At 38.7% G+C, this 25,080-nt stretch overlaps 2 protein-coding genes across 4 annotated transcripts in view; one reads left to right on the top strand and one right to left on the bottom strand.

The window, feature by feature from the left end:
* Positions 1-4,053: 4,053 nt before the first annotated feature.
* On the top strand, positions 4,054-13,077 carry LOC121632155 (alpha-2,8-sialyltransferase 8F-like). 2 transcript variants are annotated; one of them, XM_041973374.1, is made up of 8 exons: positions 4,054-4,151; positions 4,813-4,921; positions 6,220-6,294; positions 6,404-6,478; positions 6,834-6,978; positions 10,601-10,713; positions 10,804-10,896; positions 10,974-13,077. In XM_041973374.1, the coding sequence occupies exons 2-8, from the start codon at positions 4,833-4,835 to the stop codon at positions 11,440-11,442; spliced, it is 1,059 nt and encodes a 352-aa protein (XP_041829308.1). In that variant the 5' UTR covers positions 4,054-4,151; positions 4,813-4,832; the 3' UTR covers positions 11,443-13,077. The 2 variants fall into 2 exon arrangements, with proteins under 2 accessions (XP_041829308.1, XP_041829316.1); XM_041973382.1 differs by lacking the exon at positions 4,054-4,151 and having other exon boundaries at positions 4,209-4,921; positions 10,604-10,713.
* A 1,200-nt stretch (positions 13,078-14,277) lies between these two features.
* The window catches only part of gjc1 (gap junction protein gamma 1), a 44,887-nt gene continuing 34,084 nt past the window's right edge, over positions 14,278-25,080 (bottom strand). For both annotated transcript variants that reach the window (XM_041973354.1, XM_041973362.1), the window contains exon 2: positions 14,278-19,926. In XM_041973354.1, coding sequence (XP_041829288.1) covers positions 18,427-19,872 — 1,446 coding nt within the window. In that variant the 5' untranslated portion in view covers positions 19,873-19,926 and the 3' untranslated portion in view covers positions 14,278-18,426. The remainder of the gene's footprint in view (positions 19,927-25,080) is intronic.

Raw genomic sequence — 25,080 nt, 5'->3', positions numbered from 1 at the left:
TGATTTATCCAGTAACTTTAATAAAGATAAATTTTCACAAATATGTTTAAACACCTTTAAAATAACTAATAATTCAAATATGCAACTAATACAATTCAAAATTCTGCATAGAACTCATTATACAGGACAAAGGATGTTCAGGGTGGGTCTGTCACAATCAAACATCTGCACACACTGCAATGAAAACACACCTGACAACTATCTCCATGCCTTGTGGTCCTGCGTACCTGTCCGCAGGTTCTGGCTTCAGGTATGTGTGGACATGTCAGCATGGTTTAAATGTAATATTCCTACAATCCCCACACTATGTCTACTAGGTGACTTGGATGACATTAGTATGGCAATTAACTCTGCACACATGATACGTACAGCATTATGCATCGCAAAGAAAACTATCCTTGTGAACTGGAAAAACAAAAATAATCTGTGTATTCAGCAGTTTAGGAATCTCTTAGTTGACCACATCAGTAGTGAGACAATGTCTGCCTCCTCAAAGAACTATTTAGCTGAATCTCATTCCCTCTGGTCCCCTGTGCTTTGTTCCATCACTTAGTGTAGGTGGAGGACTGTGACCTCATTGCTATGGGGGTTGGGAAATGGCCAGGAGTGACTGGTGGTTGCGGGTTCTTTGTGGTTGCCCGTGGTGCGGGACCGGGCTGCTCTGCGATGGGAGTGGCTCTGGGTCTGGGCCCGTCGGGGGCTGTGGGGGCCAGCGGTTGGAGTTGCCTCGTGGGTGGGGTGAGGCCACTGGTGACGCCTGGGTTGGTGGGCGTCGGTCCTGGCCCGGATGGCCGGGCTATTCCGGGGCGGGCTGGGCGGGGGGTTCTGGGCTCTGGTGCCCGGGGGTGGTCCTCCTCCCTCCGGGGTGGTGGGGTCCTTATGTGCCGGGGGTCTGGGCCTGCCCGGATGTGCTTCCGTAGTGTGGGTTGGTGCATGCCCTGGTGTCTGGTTGGGCGGGCCTGGGGGTGGTGGGCCGTGGGTCTGCTGCTGTCCCCATCCTCTCATTCCCCGTTAGGGATGTGGGAGGGTGGGTACTTTCTAGGGTCGGTGACGGCTCACTGGCTGTGGTCTGTGCTGGAAAAAATCTTCGCGGGGAGAATCAAAAATGATGCAGAGTCAAACTGTCTTTTACAAGTTTATTATAGCAAAGAGAAATATATAAAAAATCATGCAGTCAAGCATGCAGAGAGATCTCTCTGAATAAACAAGGAAGTGTCACAAAGTTATATAGATTTCTGATCACGCCTTTACCAACTGTCATCATCATCATCATCACTTGATGGAGATCTCTATTAATAGCTGTTGCTAGGGGCAACGTAGATAGAGTTCTTCGTAAAGCGGAAGTATTTGGAGAGAGTTTTACATAAAATGAAACTAGACACACTTTGAGACAGTACATGACCTTTTCACCTTACTTCACCCCGCTAGTAGACAGGATAAGGGGAAGCTACAAGAGAATCTGGCCAGCGTCTGTAAGTTTTGTTTTTAGTGTGAAAAGGTCACCTGATCATTTGTAAATGTAATAGTAATGCTGCATCTCATGACAGCTTTAATAAAATTTAGGCCAAGCTCACACAATAATTTCCATCACAGGTCCCTGAATGGCCCGGTCATGGGGGGCGGCCTCTCCTGGCCTGTCTTGCCCTGGGGGGCCTCCTGGGGAGCAGGGGTGCCTAATGCCACTAGAGGGTCATCATCCAGAGGGAAGTTTGCTTCCCTCTGGACGTACATCCCTGCACCCCTCTTACTTCCTGCTCTCTCTGTCTCATACACACACACACACACGTAGGGAGTTGGGAGGCGTGGAACCATGCGGGGTGGAGAGGAGGGGACCATTCAGTGGTCTCCTTGGATGCACCCCGTGGTGACTCGCCTCTCAGTTTTAATTGCACCGAGACAGCAAAACACAAGAAACACAACACACAAACAACACCTGGGGGGCATGGCATCCGGTGCATGTCGGGCGGGGCCACTTAGGTGGCCCAGCTCCCGGCTCATTGCGGTCACTGCCCCTCAATTTTAATTGCACACAACACACACTACATAAACAGTCAGGAGCGGGGAGGGAGAGGGTATTGGGGACCTCTCACACCCCTGTGTGTAGCTGGGGGCGGGCGGGGGGAGGTGGTGGCCCCGGGTCCCGGGGTGGCTGCGCTGGTGGGCTGCTGGCTCTGTGGGTGTTGGATCAAGGGGGGGTGCTTGGGGCTCGCTGTCCTCTGGTCCGCTTGGGGTGTACCCCACGGGGCATGGTGGGTGGGTTGTGTGTGGCGTGACTGTGTGGTGGTGAGTGCTTGTGGGTGCGGCGCAGGGGGAGGGTGTGAGTGTGGGGTTATATGGCGTGCAGATTGGAGTAGGTGGGGAATGGGGGGAGGGGGCCGATTTTGATTTGGTTATTATTTAAAAACTCTTAATGACTAGCAGCTCTGTTTTTTCTCTGTGTGTGTGTTTCTGTTTTTGTAAAAGTTGTAGGAAATTTTCTGGTGTGTTCATGTACAGGTGTAACAGTTTGTTGTCTGGTGATGGTGTGGCTTGAAGGGTCGTTTCCTTCTGTCTGTGATCTTTTTGTCTCCTTTCTTCTTTCCCTTTTGCTCTTTTTGCTGTTTTCCATCTTTTTCTGTCCCCTCCGGTCAGGTCCAGCAAGATTACATAGATTCCGTGATTCAAAGTAAATAAATTAATCAGATTATCGAAAGGAGCCTTACCCATAGGCCTCCACTTGGCTGAGCAAATTTGTTCAGCACGATACAGCAACCAGATTATCATTTTGCTTGCTATGATGCTGGACAGGACAAGTTAAAAAAAAAAAGAAAAAAAAAGAAAGTGTATGTGCATGATTATCTCTTGCTACAGTTGGCTATAAATATGTGGTTTGTAACTATACAGTATGTACAGCAATGCAGATTGTGATTATTACTTAAGATATGGTAGTGCTGTGGTGATGATATTCAATATATGGCTTGAACAGTTACTTCCTTGTTTTGCACCAGTAGTGCTAACCACCACACCACCATGCAGCCCCTCCCGAGATAACACTTCTTGTAAAAGTCCTCCATCACTGGAAATGCAGAAGTCATCTGCAGTGTGTTGACAAGCACCTGTCATTTTCCCGTACATCTGTATATAATTTGGCTGATAGAGCCCCAACATCTGATGGGGTTTCCTGAACCACTGCAACACCTCGCTACCCTGCAGCGCAGCCTAATCATACCACACCAATACAGCTTCAAACTAACAATAGAATGTGAAAATTTAATCATCGTATGTGTGACTATGTGGTGTCTCTTGCAACATAACATAGCACGTTTTTGCTAATCAACACTGATCTTGTGAAAGCTCAAAGGTTAAAACTTAGATTAAGCTAAATGCATGAGCACGAGTTTGCCACACTTTTCTTAATTTTCTTTAAATATTAAGAAAATATCATTGCCAAAGTTATACCTACACATGCATTGTTTTGTAATCTGTTTCCAGTCATTATTACTAAAGCACTAACTCATCTGCATTGATCTTACTCCATGAAAAATTAAGAATTTCAGCATATAAGAAAAATGTTCACAGCTTACTAAATGTACATGCTACAAATAGAAGTAAATAAATATGAGTATAAAATGCAAACAAGTAATGGATTAGATTTATATAGCGCTTTATAAAGGCACCCAAAGCGCTTTACATTGTGTATCCATTACTCACTCACACACACATTTACACACTAATGGCGGAAGCTGCCATATAAGGCACTCAGTCACAACCCCTAAGGAGCATTTAGGGTATACCGTGTCTTGCTCAGGAACACCTCAACATGAACTCTCCGGCTGGGGATCAAACTGGCACCCACTCTACCCACTGACCATGCTGCCCCTCAGTTATGTCTCATTATGTGTAATATGTGCACTAAATGACTAAGATAAGTGATATCACATGAAGTGTTGCCACATGGGGGTTACTGATTTCATACAGTAATTGTGTGGCTGTAGGTGTGGCAAACACACAGTCACTTCATCTTAACAAGTCTGTATAGCCTTCATAAAACTGTTCCCAGCCTCTAATATCGGTGGTTCTTTGCTCTGAAGCAGCAAAGAATTTGTGATACTGTTGTACCAGCTTTTTTGGGTCTGCAGCTCATTCTTTGGTGGTTGTAGTAGAAAGAAGTGGTAAGTTGTATGTTTGTACATTTTTAGAAAAGAATATGAAATATAAATTTAATTTTTGCCAAAATGATATTTACAGATGCATTATTTTTTCCATTGAACACATAACGAAACATTCAATTTAAACAGGATTTCAGTTGTAAGAAAACTATTTGACAATTTCTTTGTGTACACTGCAAATTAAACATAACATTTTAATATGTCAATATAATGTCATCAATGCAGCTGTTAAAATTCATGCAAATTCCAGATGCTCAAAATGGTACAATTGTTATGATACGACAAGAGCTACGTTTTTTACACTGCATGAGTGAGTTTGAGGAAGAAAATGGGTAGCCCCAATATCTGTCAGGAAGAAAACCTTCTATGGTGCCTTTTTATTGTGAATGTTCTATATGTGATTTAGTAAGATTTCAGTGGCACAGCTTATCCTACCTAACTGTGCAGTACTATTCAAAAGCTTGGAAATGCATATTTGATCAAATTAAGTGGGTAGGTGTGTCCAAACTTGACTGGTTTTGTATTCGCTTCACTTTATCTCTTCAACCAGAGGACGTTGAGGAAAGTTTCACTGGAGGCAGTGCTCTAATCAAAACAAATGCAAGTAAGAGAGAGGGGAGGGAAGGGAAATGAAGGAGGCAAACGACTTTTACTCTTGACTTAGATACCCTGGAAGGTCACAGTATGAGGGGACTGCTGTTGAATTTGATGATCATTCTGCTTATTGTGGGAAGCCTGCTTACCTTTCTCATCTGGATCACATCCATCAACAAGTAAGATCCTTTTATATCTACGGGACACAAACACAGACTAAATCTAGTGTTATAGGTTTGTATATTGAGCATAGATAATGTGTGTGCAGAATAGTTGCACGTAAATTCTTTTTGAAAAGGATTTGCTTCATCCTTTTTTTTCAAAGAGCTAAAGGAGACCCATATATGGACACGAGCTACCACAATGAAATACATTTGACATGAACGTTATATAAGTGGGTAGACTTGTGAAGTTTTCTGAGAGCATTTCAGAGATAAAGTGAAAAGGAAAGAAGCCCCTCCTTTCCAGGAAACACTAAATTCTACTGTTCAACTGAAACTAGGAATGCAAAGGGTGTACACTATCAGAGGAAATTCTTCACCCACCATGTAGAAGTAGAGCAAAAATACTAAATACACCCTGCTTCATGAATTAAGAGAGTAAATTGCAGCCAGGCACATGAATAATTGAGGATGTGTGAGCACCTCATTAAAAGCGGATTTTGTTGTCTGGAACATTTAGATCTGTTAACACACTTGAGTGACTTTAGAGATGATCGCAGAGAAACATTTTTTGCTTCCCATTAATTGGAGATGAGTTATAAGACCATTTCTAACCAATTTGAAGTCCACCATTTAAAAAATGAAAAAGATTAGCCACAAGTAGAAAACATTTAAGACAGTTGCCACCATTTCCAGGAGTAGATGTCCATATTCACAATATGAGCATATTGTGCAATGCCCAGACAATTCACTAAGAACAAATTAGAAAGAAGACCAAAAGTCCCCCACAAAAAAGAAGAAAAGAAAAGAAAAAATAATAACCGAATGCTTCAAGGTATAGCTCCTAAAGCTGTTTACAAGCCCATAAATCAGGAGGTGCGCTTGATTTTACTGCACATCATTTCTGTAAATATTACCAATATATGATATGTGCTTTTGTACATAAAGTTGTTCATTTACCCAACTTTATGATCTAAAAACTTCTGATAAGAACAAGATGAAGTTATGTCCTGATACGTATATCTTATAACTGATAAAGGATGCACTTTTTCATATATTGTAACTGTTCATGTTGAAGCACATGATGTTTGAATCTCAAACTTTGCTGATAGTTTGTCTTAAAAGATGCTTCCTTAATTAAAATAGCTTTACATAATGAATACATACACTAAATCAAATATTACAGTATTGCAGAGTGTTATTCTCAGAAGATGTAAACAAGAAACAATATAAATGACACTACTCAGACCAGACAGGTAATCAATTTAATTTTCATTTACTGACATTTTGTTGTTTCTTTGTTGTTGAAACAACAGTAATTCGAAACCCTATCAACACTATCCTCGCATGAAAATAATCTCTCATTCTTCTGAATCCGGTAAAAACCATAGGTAAGTAAATACTCACATTCAACACAAGCACTCTTTATGCCATCAAATCTAAAAATGTCAAGACTCAAAGCATAGACCTGGTGTTCATCTGGACTTTTGCATGCTGCAGGGAAACCATCAATAAAGACAGAGATAATATCTTTACGGCCGTGGAGAAGCAGGACGACAAGAATCGATTACTTAGGTCATACACACACGCACACGCACACACACACACACATATATATATATACACACACACACACGCACACATATATATATATATATATATCAAATGTTAATATTTTTAAATTATGACTATTTAGGGAACCAACCACTAATAATTTCAGTAGGTGCGGGAAGGCATTTGACAAAGTTGGAAGTTCCTTAAAGCTTCATTACAAAACAGTATGATTTTACCTGAAAAAGTAAATTTGCTTATGTTAATTCTTTGTACTTTCCTAAATTATTAAATAATAGAAAGACCCTTCTAATTCATATAATACTAGTCTGGATATCTTATAACTCATTCAGCTTATAAAGATCTTGTTGTTGTTCAGATCTCAGTTGAGCAGCACATGCCATGGTTTGGACAAGGCCATCATTACCCAGGCCAACACTCCACTGGGATCAAAGCTTGTTTATGATGGGCAAAAGGGCAGGACCATCCCTGTGACCTTGAAGAATTTTAACACCTTTGCAAAAGTATGATTTTTTTTTTAATCTTTTATCTTTAGTTTGTTGTTGTTTTGCTTTTTTTGAAACATTCATGAATATTAGCACACCAGATGCTTTTTAAATTGCTATTATTTTATGATTGTTCCTCAAATATTTTACAAAAAATCCTCTTTCCATTTTGCTCTTGCTTGTTTTAGAAAGAGTTGTATCTTAATTCATATTCTGGTTGGAATAAACATCCTATTACTTGCAAAAGAGGTTAAGCTGAAAAGGAAAAAAAATAGTGAACATAGAAACACTTCAAAATACAAAATGAATACCATAAAGGTGCAAGCTAAATGTTTCCCACAAACCCCAGCGTTCCCTGAACCCAACACTGTAATAAATCTGTTGTTAGGCCTAAATGTAGAAGTGCAGGCAAGATGGGTAAAAAATCCACAGCAATCCACAGTCTTTATGCAGTGAAAAATCACCAAAATATAACTGAAAGACACATGACTGAAATTAGAAGTGTTAGCAGGCTGTCATTCTACTAAAAAACTAAAGTTTTCTTAAGTTTGTCTTTTTTTCTGTCCTACAAGTGCTTTCTAGCATTTGCTAGGCCAAAATTGTAAATAAGAGTTTGTTTTAAATGTTTTGCCTGGTTACATAGAAGTAAAAGAAATCATAAAAATACTCAAAAATCTTAAAAATACTAAAAAAAACAAACAAACAAACAAAAAAAAAAAAAAAAAAAAAAAAAAAAAAAAAAAAAAAAAAAAAAACAAACAAACAAAAAACTTAATTTACCTTCATGAGTTTGCAAAGATCCTTCTTTATAAGTTTTTATGTTATGGTTAGATTCTTTTGTGGGAATATAACATGTATGAAGTTGCACCTTCAAATTTCTATCAGTGTTCTATCAGTTTCTTCTTTTATCACAAAACATTATCTGTTATCTACTTGATTAAACTTAGATTTTAATGAAATTGCTTTGAACTCTTTCTGGAATAACCACATTTGATGAAAATCAATTTTCTTTGACTATTCAGTCTCAGAAAATTAGAATTTATCCACTTAAAATAGAAAAAAACACTGAAGGCTAGCCATCATATAGAATGACATTCAATAATGTAGATGGCCAAAATTATACCATAAATTATATTGAAATGTAAGAGAGGGCATGAGAGTGTTAGCATAAAATGCCTATAGATGGCAGTACTTCAATGAATTACTGTCAGAAAAACAGTTTCAATAATTTCCTTCTTACAAAACACAAAACAGTGGATTATTTTTCAATATAAAAAACAAAACAAAAATGAGCTCAGATTTCAAGTTAAATATATTCTGTTACCCTTTTAAGAATGGATCCATTGTAATTAAATTTAAATTATTACATTTATCACCTCTGGCTCCGGAAAGTGTTCTATTTTGTGAATATTTAATATAAGTCTAAGTCAATTAATGAAGCAATAAGTTGTATCGTCTGGTTACAAGTGAATGCAACAATCATTAAAAGAAATTGAGAAAAACTGGAGGTAAAACAAATTTTTGCAGAGCATCTGTGGTTCCTAAAAAATAATTCACTGCAAACCAAAAATCTGATGAAAATTTGTATTTTCTGAAAAAGGATATCAGATTATGTTGTTTTTCTGAACATTTGAGTTATTTAATGACTTCAGAAATCAGGTAATGATCAGATTTTTGGTGTACATGTAAACAGGCTCTATGTTAGTTATCTGGTAATGAGAAACTAGATTAACATGTATAGATTTGTGCATGTACACCCATGTTACGGCCGCCGTCTATTGCAGACAGCTGCGGCTCGTTTTGCTGTTGATTGCCTGATTCAGAGCTCTGTCTGGACTGGCTGGATTCCACACGCCTCAATCTCCTCCCTTCTGATTGGCTAATCGTTGGACCAATCAGGCTGCAGCTTACTAGAAGCCAAGATTGAAAAGGTTGCTGCAGAAACCAGTCAGAAAGGGGAAGCTGAAAATGGCTCAGGCCGCTCTCCCCTCACTTTGTGCACTGGGTGCGTGTGTGCGCGCGCGTGTGTTTGTGGTATCTGGGCAAAGCTGGTTAACGCAGGTGGTCTTGTCCGGATTATGACAGAAGTTGTTTGGTTTTAGTTTCTTCACCGAGTTTCGTCACTTCTTCGTTTGCACTCGGTGGGTTTTGGTGTATGTTTTATATATTTCTTTCAGCAGGTCCTCGAAACCCAACACTTCTTTATTTTGTGTATTTTCGTTACAGATTTTATTCGTCGTTTCACGGGAGTTTATTATGTGCTGATTATTATTTTACAACTGTGTCCCAACGTCTATTTTTTGTTACACCCAACCATACCCCTCAAGTGGGTCGTAACAACCCATATAGCTATTTATTTATAATTTTTTTTTAAATCTGCTATCTACAAAAACTGCATCATGCCCATCTTTTCAATGTCTTCTATTAAAAAGGCAGGAGTGATGCATTCACAAGGTGAGCGGAACACATAAGAAAATCATGATGGCGAACAGCAGTATGAAATTGGAGTATAAACGAAGTGCAGCATTAACATGTAATTTGTTTTACATGCTTTTTAGCTTCCATATTTCCAGCTAATGCTAAGACCGTGGGCAACGTTCAACAAAGACCAGAGGTTTTGAAAAGAACAGGAAGTTCATTACGTTCGTATGTACTTAGAAAGAAATCCAGTAGTGGGCTGGAAAATGTAGACAAGGGTTTTTCAAAAGTGCGGGTACTGTAGATGCATCAAATCTGATTATTACTATTATCTGATTAAGCCCAGATTTTGACGGTTATGTAAACAGGCTCGCTGATAATTTCCAATTAATCAACATATCAGGAAACCAAGCAAGTTCATGATGTCTAGAGGCTGCTGGGGCTCTCCCCAGCTCCAGTCAAATGCTCTTTTACTGAAGTACGCCTCTGCAGTCCAAGTACAAACAGTAAAAATGTAAATACAACTTGTACTTCAGTGGATAAACTTGGTATATATTCAAATAAGTGGCATACCCTAGTAAGGGCTAACATTTTATGTAATGAAATCACCAAGATAATATTATTTCCAACATTTTAGGCAAGATTAAATACTTTTTTTAAAATACAATTTTAAAGTGAAACAAAAGGAAACAGCACTGTGCCTGAGCTTAAGTAGACAAATTAAGACTGGAGTTTTCAAATAGCCTTTTTATCTGACTTCAATCAACTTTTTTAGGGCCATTCCATAAAGCCTTGAAACAAGTATCTAGATTCACAAGCCAGTAAATACTCTAAGCTGCTGTCTAACAATTTCAGAACATAAAAAAAATAATGAAAATAAAATCTAAAATGTCACAACTTTAGGGGGGAACTCAGACTTTACATTCTTGGTCTGCAGACAAATGCTCTACCACTGAGCTATACCTCCTTACCAATCTGGTAGGTACTGCAGGATTGAGAAGAACAATGGTTCAGCCTTTTTGTAATCTATTTTTGTAAGTGCCAGTGAATTCACACCACTGGGAGTCAACCAGCAAAATATTATAATTCTGAGCACGCCTTTCACATAGTAATCATACATATAAATATATTCAGAATAAATATTGATTGACATTTTTATTAATTATGATTAAATCAATCGAATTCTGTTTTGTAATAAATCTTTTTTTTATGCTGATTCCAGAAGAACCCTTTCTCAAATAAAACACTGCACACTTGTGCAGTTGTTGGAAATGGTGGGATCCTGGCCAACAGCAGTTGTGGAAAAAATATCGATTCAGCTCAGTTTGTCATCAGGTGAGAGAAACATCCAGTGCAGATTGATGAAAACGTTGACTAAATCCAACTCTGAATTTTTCATATGTTCTGTCTTTGTTGCTTGTGTAGGTGCAACCTACCTCCCTTGTCAAACGGATATGAGAAACATGTTGGCACCAAGACAGATCTTGTAACAGCCAACCCAAGCATCTTTCTACAGAAGTGAGAAAGATAATGAATATTCATATCCCAAGTTATATTGTTTAGTCTTGTTGATTCATTTCAACTTTTTTTTTCAGGTATGAGGCTCTCAAAAAGAATCAACATAAATTTGTGGAGAATCTTCAAGTCTATGGCAAATCTCTGCTTCTTATTCCTGCCTTCTCTTTTACTGTCAACACGGATGTGTCATTGCGAGCTTTCAGTCTGACTGAGGAGTCTAAAAGCTCCATCCAAACAGTCTTCTTAAACCCAGAGTACCTTGAAGATCTAAAGCGCTTCTGGGGATCTCAGGGTTTAAGACCATCACGGCTTAGTACTGGTATGATGATGGTTAGCCTGGCAATGGAACTATGTGCAGATATACATCTGTATGGATTCTGGCCCTTCGGTTTTCACCCACGTGACTGGCATCTCCTGACTAACCACTATTACGATGATAAACCACCTTTAAGAAACTTCCACACCATCTCAGATGAGTTTATGATCTTACTTCTGCTGCACAATCGAGGGATGCTCAGGCTGCATCTGGATGACTGTAAACATTAAAAGCGGCCCACATTTGTTTCACCATATGCTCAGGAAGAGGCCAATCACACTGACATTCCTTGATATGAATGGACTGTCTTAGTGGAATAATACACCAACTATAACCAAGTATTCACCTTCGTCTGCCAACCTATCAGCACCCTTAAAACTTGCACTGGCTTTAAAATGCAATCAGAAGACAGATTAGTTCAGTTTACTACAAATTTGCATGGAAACCTGTTGCCTTAAACCACTTCAGATTTTCAAATCCTGAAACTAAACATGCCAAGTTGTATCAACATAGATGATCGTTGGAGTTTACTCAAACCCATTAAAAATAACTTTTTTTTTCCCCTTTTTTTTTTTGGTAATGAGACACTGTTAATACATAACATAAAATGATAACCAATCACTACAAAGAGATTTATGTTTAAACCAAATCTGGGCTAAGAGTGGGACTGTATCCAACGATAATGCACAATTCAATCCATAACCTACTGTTTAATCCACAGGTCTCTGTATTAATTTCAATGCACAGCTGTAAAGAGAGTATTTTTAAAAGAGCATTTTTTGAATGTTGGTTAATACTATGTCATGCAATGACGCTTGCATGCCAGCTCAGATATTTGTTGTATATATAATTTGTGCACTCTAGTTGTTTTATTATCAATAATATAACTACGGAAAACTGGAGTAAATTAATTTGATTACAGATGCTTTTACATGTGCATTATGTTGGCAAGGACATCTTTATTTATAAAGTGCATCTGATTGCAAATAATGATCTTTTCTTCAAGGAAGAAAATGCTATGGTACTAACTGTGGTGGTGAAATTGTGTTTGTATGGTTTTCATAATGACCAGCCTGCTTTAAGTACTGGTATAAGTACAGTACTGCCGTATATTAATTTAGAAATGATGCCATTTACTGTGCAGATTTAACTGACGGTTATGAGTGTGTATGACTGTGAAATGTGCTGGGCAGTTTAGTAATGTAGAGCAGATGTTGCTCAGGAGACAAAGTTGTTGCACCTTAACCTACCTTTAATCTACATGTGGCACAGTTTTGGACATGATACTGAACCCCACATTATCCACATTCACAACCAGTCAAAATTTTGGACACACTTTCCCATCAGATTTAATAGGAAAATGTGTCCAAACTTTTATATGTTCCTCAGATATAAGCTGCTTTAGATAAAAGTATCTGCTGGACAAACATAATATAACAGCCGAGCCTAAGTTTGAGTGTTGACTGGGAGTTTTGTCATGCAGAAAAATTACATAGAAATTGTAGATTAACCAGGCTCCATAACTTTCTGTATGTCAAATGCACAGTCAAGTGAATATTTTTGTGATTTTGGGACTTATTTGTGTAAGCAGCACAATACGAGAGGAATAAATTAAGTTGAAGTTACCAAAAAATGACCAGAAAGAAAACTTATTTATATCAGTGACTGCAGAGGATACCAGACGTTTTTTTTTATTTATTTATTTTATTTTATTCTTTCCCCCCAGGGATCTCAGTTTGCTTAATTAGGGCTATTTTATTTTAGCATTTCCTTTCTGTGTTTGTTAATTAATTTAATTTCTTTTAATCTTTGTTTTTTTAATGCACTTGTATTGTGTTCTGCACCTTGCTGTAATGTTTTATAAAAAGCACATCCAATTGTCTTGTACATTAAATGTGCTATACAACTAAATTTGCCTTACCTTGCTTTGCCTAGTGTCTCTGAATCTTTATGTGCTGACTTATTTTATAAATCCAATTTTTTCTCTTTTTCTTTTGGACACTTTTGGCCCACTTTCCAATTTATTGATTTATTTATTTAATTTTTTAGCATAAGATTCTTCAGGTTTCTGTCATGACTGAACATCCACTTAATGATTTATTAACATATTTGTGTGCAGGCTTGTAATATGATATTTAATATCTGCATTTTATTCCACCTGTGATCTGGTCTAAGTGCAGCAGTCCATATGAATTTATTTGTTTGTTATCAGATTTATTATTTGGAAATTTTCCTTAAAGCTGCAATGCCAGTGATATATTGCACTTTTCATTTCACCTTTACTGCTGCAAAAACTTCAAACTACCACACAATAACTGTGTGGACTAGATATCCAAACATCTGGAGAACACATACACAAAGTGTATATAAAGTAACTAGAAAGTACTAGGGCATCTTTTTCATACTTGTTCTCGTGCTGTTGTCTCTAAAATACCATCTGCATAGGGTCAGTGAATCCTTACAATTAGGTTTATTCATTGGATGAATGTTTGTTTCTTTTAAAAGAATATAGCCCGCTGCCACAAGTTGCCATCTCAGACATTGCTCCTGGGATTCCACTCATAGCACCGGTGACCTCTTTGCACATCCAGCTGCAGCACTCAAATCATTCCCACTGGCATGTCTCTCTAGGGAGCATGTTTTTAAAAGCATTTAATTTTTTTTTTTCTTCAGAGAAACACAAAAACACACTTCCCATTTCTATTTTGGCTGTATTTTGTTCCAGCAGCTTGTTTAACTTATACACAGAAAGTGCAGAGGACAAAAAAAGTGTGTTTGATGAAGGGCAATTCAGTTTGTGAAGTAATTAAAATTCTAATAGACTCACATGTTTCCCCACAAGCTGAAGTTCATCTGCCATCGAAGGGACATACAAAATGATATATCTGACACAACCTGAAGTGACGTCTCTTCTGTCTTCTGGTTTGTTCCTTCCAGTGACACAACATCAGCTTGTACAACTCTAATTCTCCTGATGGGACAGTAGAGCTTCCACTCTCAAGAGATCAAACTCAAACATGCACGATGAGAATAAGAACAGGACAAAATGCTTCAGGGGTGGGAAACCTTTTCATTCCTATTATCCTTCGTCTTGCAAATGACCCTAAACAAAAGATGCATGACACTTTTCTATATGTATTTTGGATTTATTTTTTGTAGGAAAATAGGCCCTTTTTGCATGCATATCAACTGTTCCGTCAAAGAATATGAAAAAGATCTCAGCTAGGGGATACCAGAATGGCACTCAAAGAAATGTACATATTACAAAAAGCTTGGAAAAAAACACAAACACACAAACACATATATGAATCTGAAATTGTACTGGTAATACAACTGGTATTATTGACACATCTGGCAGGATTTACAATAAGAAAGATGAAGGGAAACAACACAACCTTTCTACAGTCTTTCATCCTTACAGACAATGTTCTGAGTTAACAGTTGCTTAAGACTTCATCTGCTACAACCATTTTTAACTCTTACTGCGTTCATGTACAGTATAGAGATAAATCACAACAGAATAATAGTCTGGGAATTGCTTTGCTGAAGTTGTCACTGTGCCTGGACACTAAAGTATGAAGATGACAATATCTGAAAGAATCAGGCTCCTCAGCTTCTCCTTGTGCTTACAATGCACCAGCAGTCAGAGTCAGAGGCTTACTAGTGTCAATCACTACCACTTTTACAGTTGCCATGGGTACTTGCCAGCACATGCATGATACTCCCTCTGCAGGGCTTTGGAAGCAGACCTGAAGCATAGAAGAGAAGGAGCCTTAAAGTTGCATTTGTTCAAAATACCAAGCTAACTTCTTCTTAATGTTACCAAGTTTTGCTACTGATCCTGTTGTACTCAGTTATATTTGATTCCTATATTTCATGAAAACTAAATTGTTACCTCTTGCAAAACTGTCCAAATGCATATTTTTTATTTGAAATTAAGCGTCTCAAAGTTTTTGTGATCTAATGCTGTGTATTCTTTTGTTTTGAAGAATCAAACAGTTAAATTTATGGACAAAAAAAAGCTTATAAATACAGATTAGCTTCATTTGTTGATCATACAAACAGTCATAAAGAAAAAGGAAATACACCCTCTTTGAATTCTTAGTTTTTACATTTCAGCACATACTAAACAGACAATGTTGTTAAATAAATTAAGACAGTGCAACATTTCATGTGTTTATGCTCACCTGAGACTGCATGTATTACCTTGGTGGACCAGGCAATATTTCATGTCCTGATACATAAAACATTAGAATTTGAAGAGGGTGTGCTTTCTTTTTGTTTTATTTTGTTTTATATTTTTTTACATGACTCTAAATGCACAAACCCTTGTTATGGCTTTAGCAAAACCCTTGCTTATTATTATATCTTGTAAAACACATTGTGGTTAAGCTTGAAACAAACGCTGTCATATCAGATAGACATGGCTTGTACTATGTTTACTTTTGTTGTTTTTTTCCCACACAACGATTTGAGGAAGTGGTTTCCACAGGACAGGACAGGAAAAATGTAGAGGAGCACAAATTCCAGGAAAAATAAAAAATAAAAATCTGTTAAAACCATTTCTGAACACTGAGCACACTTTCCATTTTACTCATTCTACTCCTTTTATTTCTCAGTCACTTAATGGACAAAAGAGAGCAGGGCAAGACAAGTACGTAACAGTGCCACAGGGTAATTCTTCTGACCTGGATAGCTGCCCAAATTCTCCACTTTCCCATAAAAACAAGCGTCTAAGCTTAACAGTCTAGCCTAGTTTTGAAGATGTGAGGCCAAGCTGCAAGGGAGACAGAATTTAGCAGATGGAGTCTTTGAGTACCCTGGCAGCACCTCCCCATATCGCCTTTTCCTCGCTCTCTGAAGAGTCTGCTCCTTTGACAGGAAGTTGCCCTCTTGTGGCCCCAGCTGGGTCTAACTGCCGAGAGTCATCATCTGCCCGTAATCCATGTTGTCTATTTCATCTCTTCATACAATAGTAAATAACTTAGAAACTTTTGCTTACTGAGAAAGAATTTAATGAGAACTGATTGGTCTTCAGGAAAAGACTGACAGTGACTCTCAGTGAATCACCTGTGGCTTATTGGAATCAGTGTCAATCACTGTTTCGGGAACAGCTGACTGAAGTATTTCTGATGATTTATGTCTGACTGCTTCTAGCTGGAGACACGTGGAGTCTTTCTTCTGAAACCCACTCTGTATTACACAGCATCTGTGTGTATAAGAACCCCCGGCATTATGCACTTTTTAATATATCTTCCCATGTGATGTTTTTTTCAGCTGAGAAAGATGTCTATTTTTTTAATCAACAACAAAAAGTGCATTTTTTCCCCCCCAGATTTGAGTATGCTTTTGCAGCCTGTTCGGGAAACTAGGAATGGTTTGAGTAATTTGGCACTTTATGACCTTTCATCAGCCAGTCTGCCTCAACACACACAGCTGTTATGCAGATCTCAGAACAACATTGGAAAAGGAACACTGTTTATCAAAACTCAGCCGAGAGGGTTGGTACATACATTAAATACTTATACTGCAACAAAGACTGACTTACTTTTTTCTTTAGTCACTTTAGCTGACATATTATAAAAATATACTATGTCATATTTCACATTTTTACAATTGAAAGGCAATTTAAATCACAGTAACCATAAATATTCACACAGCTAATTCATCTTTAAAATATCTTGTTTTCTTTTCAGTTATTTTACAAAAAAAGAACTTCATTGAAAAAAAGAGACCTTTTATATAAAACACTGGCTTGAACATAAAAACTAACTCAAGGTTTTTAAGTTCTTATTTCAAATCCCATTCCAAAAAGCAATACACTTACTGTAATACAAAAAAGTGACTTTTACAAAAGGGTTGGTCTCACGTAGGCATAGTTCCACAGCTGAAGTATCATGGCCACAGTATTCCAAAGCTACAAACAATCAGGCTTCATAGCAGCCTGGAAAGATCTTGGCAATGACACTTGCATCACACAAACAGTGTTTGGTCTTACTATATTATAGCAATGGCTTTTAATGTGGTTTTTTTTTTCAATACAAATTGATGATATTGTAGCCTTTTGCATCTAATAATGAACTTGTAGCTTTGGGAAGACATTAGTGACATAATTTTGTCAAGATAAATGGAACACTACAGCTGGGTAAGGTGTTGCTAGATGCAGATAGCACTGGCATCGACTAGTATATAAAGCTCCATTAAAAAAATACCACCAGGGGGCAGTCAACAACAAGGCAGATGGAGCAACAGTGAACGCTGAGTTATTTTGTCCAAGAACCATGAACAGCCAAAGACAGGAACTGAGAAGTTGAGGAATAAGGTATAAAAAGTGGACTGCTTTTGCACCCTGCTAATAACAAAAAAAAAAAAAAAAAAAAAAAAAAAAAACAAAAACAAATCTAGAAATTTCAGATTCACCCGCTGTACTCAGCGGTTCCTGAGTAGCAGCTGGTGTTATCAAAATTGCACAGGAAACAAACAAGTGAGTGGAAAGTTATAGCATAAAACACTTTGAAATGACACTGTAGAAAGCCTGGACACAGTACATGACTGACAGGACACAGCCATCAGGAAGGTGATGAACGTCACTGCTGCAGGTGCTGCCACTGAAACATGTTTCATGTTATTGCATGTATTTATGTTCCTTGATTTTGTCACAACGGTGTGAAGTCATCGCATTAGCTTGCTTGGACAAAGTGATGACTTGGCCATCTGATACTTCATTTCGCTGTCATTTTGTTCTATTGTCCCAAGAGTTAGGATCCCGATCTATTAATTGCAGAGGAGCAGGCAGAAAATGAGCTCAGCCAAATCTGAGTGATCCATCTAATTTCAAGACAACCCATTATGACTCAAAAGATTTTTTTTCAAAGCTGAAAATCCCTCCGAAAGTGTGAACAGGAAGACAACAGAGGTCAATGATCTGCTTTGAGGAGAACGAGACGTGTAAACGACAGACTGTAGCCTAACATAGTTTGGTGTGATGTTTCAAGTTAGACAGCGATAGCCCATACAAAACATATTGTCAGCTGCAACATCACATTTTCATGATATTTTTTACAGACCCTTAGACACAAACACACATCTTCTCCAGCTTGCAGGATTCTTTAAGGCACAGTGGTGTTTGAATATTGAAGAAAGAGTGCAACCGCTCCTCATTTGTTCTGTAATATATACATGCTTAGAGTACATGTCAGTGTGTGTGTGTGGGGTTAAATCCATACGGAGGGCTTGCCCTCTCCTGATTTGCTGCTGCTGCTGTTACTGCTGCTACCTCCTCCACTGCTGCCTCCTTTCCCATGCCTTACTCTATGCTTGCGCTCTTTCTGAGGCTGAGGCTGTGGTTGGGCCTGGATAATGTTACTCTGAGGCTTGTCGTCCTGGTTATCTCCGAGCTGTTCCTCTGCCCGGTGCTGCTGACTGTAAGCCTGGATGGCTGCTTCCAGTTGCTCATGAGCTTGCTGGATCATGTCTTTATTGAGAGCCACACGGGCTTCTCCTCCAGTGGGAAAATTGTCTTCATTGCTGCCAAACTGCTGCTGCTCTTCTTGGGCAATGTTCGCCCTGTTCTGCTTGCATGCCATCTTAGCATTACTAAGGTCCGTGTAGGGCATTTGTTCTGGCTTTACAACAATGTTGTACCCAGGTGGAGCTGATGGGGTGTTCCATGAGAAAGGGTAGCCAACGTAATCTGCAGCACCATCTCCACCCACCCCTCCTTCAGAACCTGCTTCAGGCCCTGTGCCAGCAACAGAGCCCTCCACTCCGCCATTGGTTCCCAGTAAGCCCAATTGGTACTCATCCTCTTGAGGTGGGCAGCGCCGGCGTCGAAGAATATCATAGATGGAACCAATGCCCAAATGGAGCATCTCCCAAACATTAAGAGTGAGGCAAAGCACAGTGACTCCATACATGATGCGCAGAAAGATTGTTTTCTCTGTAGGCCGTGAAACAAAGCAGTCGACGCTGTGGGGACAAGGTTTCCCCGAGCACACAAATACTGGTTTTACACGAAAACCATACAGCAAATACTGGCCTGCAAGGAAGCCTGCCTCTAGCACAGTTCGGGTCACCAGCTGCATAACATAGACCCGCATCAGTCCCTCATCTCGGATACGCTTACGCCCATCATGTCGGATCTTGGGTCTGGGTGTGGGTTGCAGGGGATCTCGTGGCCTTTTTGGTGGTTCAATCTCTGGCACCTCATAGATCATGGGATCATCTTCCTGGTCCTCCTCAGTTTCCTCGATGCCTCTGTGCTGTCGTGCTCCAAAGCAGATTTTCCTGGGTTTTCTGTGAGTGTAGCCCCCTCCTCCAGTTCTGACTCCGGCAGATCCACCCTTTGTCTCATCTAATCGTGCAATCTTGTTGACAGCGTAGCCCATGTACATGAGAGAAGGCATTGCAACCAGGATGATTTGGAAGACCCAGAAACGGACATGAGACAGAGGAGCGAAGGCGTCATAGCAGACATTCTCACAACCGGGCTGGCCCGAGTTACAGACAAACTTGCTCTGTTCGTCGTAGTAGATGGACTCTCCCCCAACCGCAGTGAGAACGATGCGGAAGACGATGAGCACGGTGAGCCACAGCTTCCCCACGAAGGTGGAGTGGTTGTGGATCTCCTCCAGCAGCCGCGTGAGGAAGCTCCAGCTCATGGTGTCGCTGGACAGTGGGGCAGACAGTGTCCCTCTCTCACCTGCTCACAGACTCTGCAGAAAGTAAAGACAGGGGAAACGGGACAGAAAGAAGGAGAAAAAAGTAAGCTTCTGCAAGAATATCTGAAACATTTTAGCATCTTAAAAGATTTGTCCAAGTTTTTCTGGTAAGACTTTAATCCCAGTGGGTACAACTCCTGCAAGTTCAGCAGAAAAACGTGAAAAGGGGTGACATAATAATTGAGTTAATTAAAATAAATGTTGCTCTTTGAACTCAGGCTATCAATACAGCCATAATTTGCACCGTGGCTCCTTGCAGCACAAATGCACACAGTGAAATCTGCTCAGTACCACAGAGAGGTTGCTGTCAAGTTTGGGCTTTTTAGGGAATTAGCAGACCAAACAGGCTTGAAAGAGGATATCAGTATTAAAAAATACCATCAAGCAGCACTGAGAAGGCAGAGAAATAATCCAAATAGGGAATTTGCTATCACCAGTACACACACACACACCAACACACACATTTTATTTAACAGCCTATCTCTTTTAGAGGAAATAAATCCTCTTAGTAAGCCTTCTTCGCTATGAGGTGCAGTTTTCAGGATTGTGTTAAATTTTACTGGTTTGTTCTGGTTGGGAGGTTGAATGGTATTGTGCTCTAATGTGCAGTTTTGGATGAGGGTTCCTATGTAGGTTAGGTTTGGGCTCCAGGCAGTCCATCCACACCAGCGGAATCAGCAGGTGGCCGGGCACAAACCGCTGAAGCGGGATTTGAGACAGCAGACCCACATTAGCTCAGGCAGTGGAGCTGAACCCAAACAGTGCCATCCCTCAGGGAAGCTTTGGGGATGAATAAGACACCTTCACAGAACTTTCATTCTTGTGAAGAAGCAATAATGCATGGCTTATTGTCAGCTTGACTCAGGGGAAGATGCAGCCATGAATACTAGCTTAGGTTAGAGTTTAAAGGGCTTCCAGGGACAATATCCTTACCAAGCAGGTTGAGAGCTTAGAGCTGCAGAAAGAGGGGAAATCTTTCCTAAGCAGATGTGTAGGAGCTCCCAGCCCCCTGCTTTGTGTTTCCAGTAGGAGCCGAAAGGGTGGGAATGTTTTAAAAAGAGCTTGCGATAAAACATGCGTCCAGTGTTGATCACTCTGACCATATAAGGACATGCCTGAGACACGGGAGTTAGATGTTAAGACTCCTTCTTGAACATGCACACTCAAGTATGTGAGAGTAAAACAGCCTAAACTGTGCAGTCTGGCAGTCAGAGTGTGACATTCCTGAGAAAGCGTTAACTCTGAGCGTCTGTGACCGACATGTATGAGTAAGCAGGACAAGGCTGGAGAAGAACGAGAGGCCCAATAAGCACATGTCATACAAGTGCCCTTCCATAGATGAGTTCTGTTGGACTTTCTCACATTACATCACCACATTTCTCAATTCACTGGTTTCATAATTCCTGTGCTGCGCCGTTGTCCTTCAGTTAATAATATCCAGATTCACTCACATACAAACAGGCAGCTGCAATGTTTAAACTATTGTACTGTTTATTGTATGAGACAATAAGGTAACGGTATCCTCATTTTTTTTTTTTTTTTTTTTAATTTCTACTTTTTTAATTTGAAGGTTATAATTTCCAATTATAAATGCATGTTATTTCATTAGAAGTATTTCCCCTTTTTTACTATTTGTAAAATAATAGAATCCATGTGTTTTGGGTGTAGTTTTTCTATGTGCTATCATATATTATTATTGTCCAGCTGTTATGATCTTGTTTCTGTTGAGATGGAGAGTCCCTTAAATTTGTCAAATCACACTGACCAGTGATTGTGCTTGTATCTAAATGACATATTTCTTACATGAAACAGTTTTTCTGTAATTAATCTTATCTTGATTCTTTAAGATTTTGGGATGTGCATAGTCTAAGGCAGAGAATATACTTGATTTTGAACCTCAGGTTCATGTGGGTAACTAACTCCATCATGAGCATAATTATTCACATACTTGCTATAGTACAATGGTTGTTACATGAAGTCTACTAAGGGGCACATTAGATAACTTAGAATAGATAGAATTGCCAAAGTTGTAGGGTTCAAACTAAACAATATACATGGCAACAATAGTGGTGGTTATTGTTTGGTTAATTTTGAGCTCACGGCTGAAAAAAAATGACAGCAGCGGTATTGTTGATGCACTGTGAGGTCCCTAAAACAAGCATGTATGTTTTGTCTTTAAAATAAGAAATAATTATATCTGTTGAAAGCTATGTTTACTGTATATTATGATTTATTGTGAGTAGTACCATTGTGTTTTGTGTAATGTGATATGATATAATGTGTAATATTATTAAGAGACTGTGAAAGTGTCAATATTTAAGATATTGACAAAAGGGTTTTAGACTAGATAAGTGTTCAACTTCTTCCAAAATCCTTTTCGAACTTTGAAAACTTGATCTTTTCGTTTTGTTTTGGGTTTTATTTGCAACAAAATATTTTCTTTGTTTTTTATTTTTAGCTTGAATTGAAGAAAAACAAACAAAGAAAAACTTTCTATAGTTTTTACAGGGGTGGACTCTGTTTAAGATACACTGCCCCTACAGGTCATGCCAACCTGATATTCATTTATGCAACCATCTCTGTTGTGAGCTGATAAATATGCGTACACATAATCTGATCTAAGTAAACTCTTGGCATTAAAATGCAAAATTTATTTAGTTATAATATTTATGTAATAATGGGTTTATTTTCCAAAGAGCACAGTGATCGTAAGGAGTGAATCCAGCTCCAGATAGTGATAGTCTATTTTTAAAAAGTGACTATTACCATGTATTATATTCAGTGTATGATTATAACCACACTGATAGAGAGCTCTGTCCCAAGTAGAAGCCCTGCACTAAAAATGTGCTTAGTGTAGAAGGACTCTCATAGCAATCAATCAAAACATTTAATTTATATAGACAATAATAAAGCAGAATTTTACTCCTGTAGCTTTTTGAGGTTAAGCTCATTTTCAGCAAATTAGCCTCCAAATGCAATTGAAATGATTTCTGCTGTTCTGCTGACTAATTTATTCAGTTGATTGCTTGGTGCTCTAAAGTGCTCTAAATGATTATTAACAATTCTATTTCATCTATATCTGGAAGATCATTTGTCAGAAAACATAAAATTATTTATGTTCTTCCTACATATAAATCATACACTTTAAGGTAACCAGTAACTACAGCTATGAAATTAAATTAAATGAAATAATTAGTGCAACAAATCCTTTTGAGTTGGATTTTTATGTAAACACTGTTCCCTCATGGTAACATTTATTGCTGCAGCAAACTAAAATGTAAATACTGCACAATGGACAAATTTAAAAAGGGGATCTCCTAACGTTCTGTCGATTCATACAATCTGCCTGTAAGCAAATAAAAAATTTTATAGATTTTTGGAGTATTACTTTTTGGGAGATCTTGTACCACTTTGTTTGAGTCTTAGGTGGTTAGTGCACCTCCTTTGTTGCATCACAGCTGCCTGGGTTAAATAATCCTGCAACTTCAGCCACATATAGCCTGGCATTTTGCCTTCTCATCCAATTTATGTCTGCAGGAGCTAGTGGGGCAGTTAGGGGTAAGAAGCTGACTCTGTGGATTAAGTTACCACGGTGAGTCAGCCTCCTGAACTGCACCACACAGACACAGCAGGCAGCCATTCTGTCTGTTCCTTTGATATAAAAAATGAACAGCAAATTGGTGGAGATTATGTCACACAAGGAAATGTCAAAAAGAGACCAATTTTATCTCAACTCCTCCAGTGTAAACTCTGGTTTCTTGTAGAGACAAACAAATTAGTTTTGAAAAGGAATCACCATCAAGTTCAACAGCTCCATAGCCATAAAGCAAAAAAAAAAAAAAAAAACACCAGAAACAGAACAATTAAATTAGTGTAGCTCCTAGTCCTCCATAACTGTACAAGGTCACAGGTCAGAAGAACTTGTGAATGGGTGAATGGGAATCCCCTCAGTCGTTGGCTTTAATCCCTCAGGACCCACAGAGACTGCCAGATGCAGCACACACAGACTCCCAGATGGGCTGACACACTCACGTGCAAAAGCCTCAAAAAACATAAATACTAAAGTCACAATGCCCCAGCATGCACGAGCTACATGACTACTAGGAGCACTGAATTGAGGTTAGCTGAGGTGCTCCTTATTCACGGTAGTGACTCATCATGAGAACGTGCTGCCACAGCTGCAGGGCCTCAAGAGGACAGAAGAACACCAGGAGAATGAACCCATGATGGGATAAATAGTGACCCCGTCAAAGCATGCAAGACTGCAGGTATGTGGGACTGAATTGCATAACTGCAACATTTGTTTGTGCGTGCAACATCTGGGCAACTCCTATGCTGCAACAGAGGAAGGTAAAAAAGTGTCAGTTTGTGAATTTTCAAGCAATTCAGAGCCATTAAATTCTTCTCTGTGAGATTTAAAAAAAACTCAAATTTAAACATGACATATACATTACTTGGACAAAGCCTTCAGTTTTCTTTGCGCTGCAGTGTAATGTAATGTATAATTTCTGTCACATTTGCAATAGTACATGTAACATCGCAACCAGTTATTTGGTCTTATCTGTGCAAATAGGAGATATCATGCTGTAGTCCCATGTTAGATGCGCATGACATGGAAAAACATTGTTCATGAAGCAGTTTTAAGATGTATCTTTGAACATTTTGTAAAAACTCCTCCTATTTCCTTAATATTTCAGTTAAGACTTGAAGGCTAAGGTCATGATAAGACAGACTGGTGTGAGATAAAGACGTTAGAGGTCATCATTCAGACATCTTGGAGACAAAACAACTTTCTTGGTTGTTGGTGTATGAAGATTAACTCTATAATTGTTTAATTGTCTTAACTCTGCCTAAAAAATGTCTACATAAAACATAAATTTGCCTGAATGATGCATGAAAATCCATGTAGACATGCACAGAAATCTTCATTCATATTAAAAAGCAGAGGCCAAGGGCAGTTTGGGTTCTAAATGGGGTGTAAATGAGGGGAAAAAAAAAATGCTCTAATGAGTTTATGTAAGGATACAATATTTATTGGCCTTTAATTTAAATTTAATCAAGTGAAGCATGATAATGTATATATATATATATATATATATATATATATATATTTAACTGCCTCCTAACACTATTTTTATACTGAACTTA

The sequence above is a fragment of the Melanotaenia boesemani genome, chromosome 2 (genome assembly GCF_017639745.1).
Source record: "Melanotaenia boesemani isolate fMelBoe1 chromosome 2, fMelBoe1.pri, whole genome shotgun sequence".
In the NCBI taxonomy this organism is placed as follows: Eukaryota; Metazoa; Chordata; class Actinopteri; order Atheriniformes; family Melanotaeniidae; genus Melanotaenia; species Melanotaenia boesemani.
This window is presented reverse-complemented; position numbering and strand designations above follow the sequence as displayed.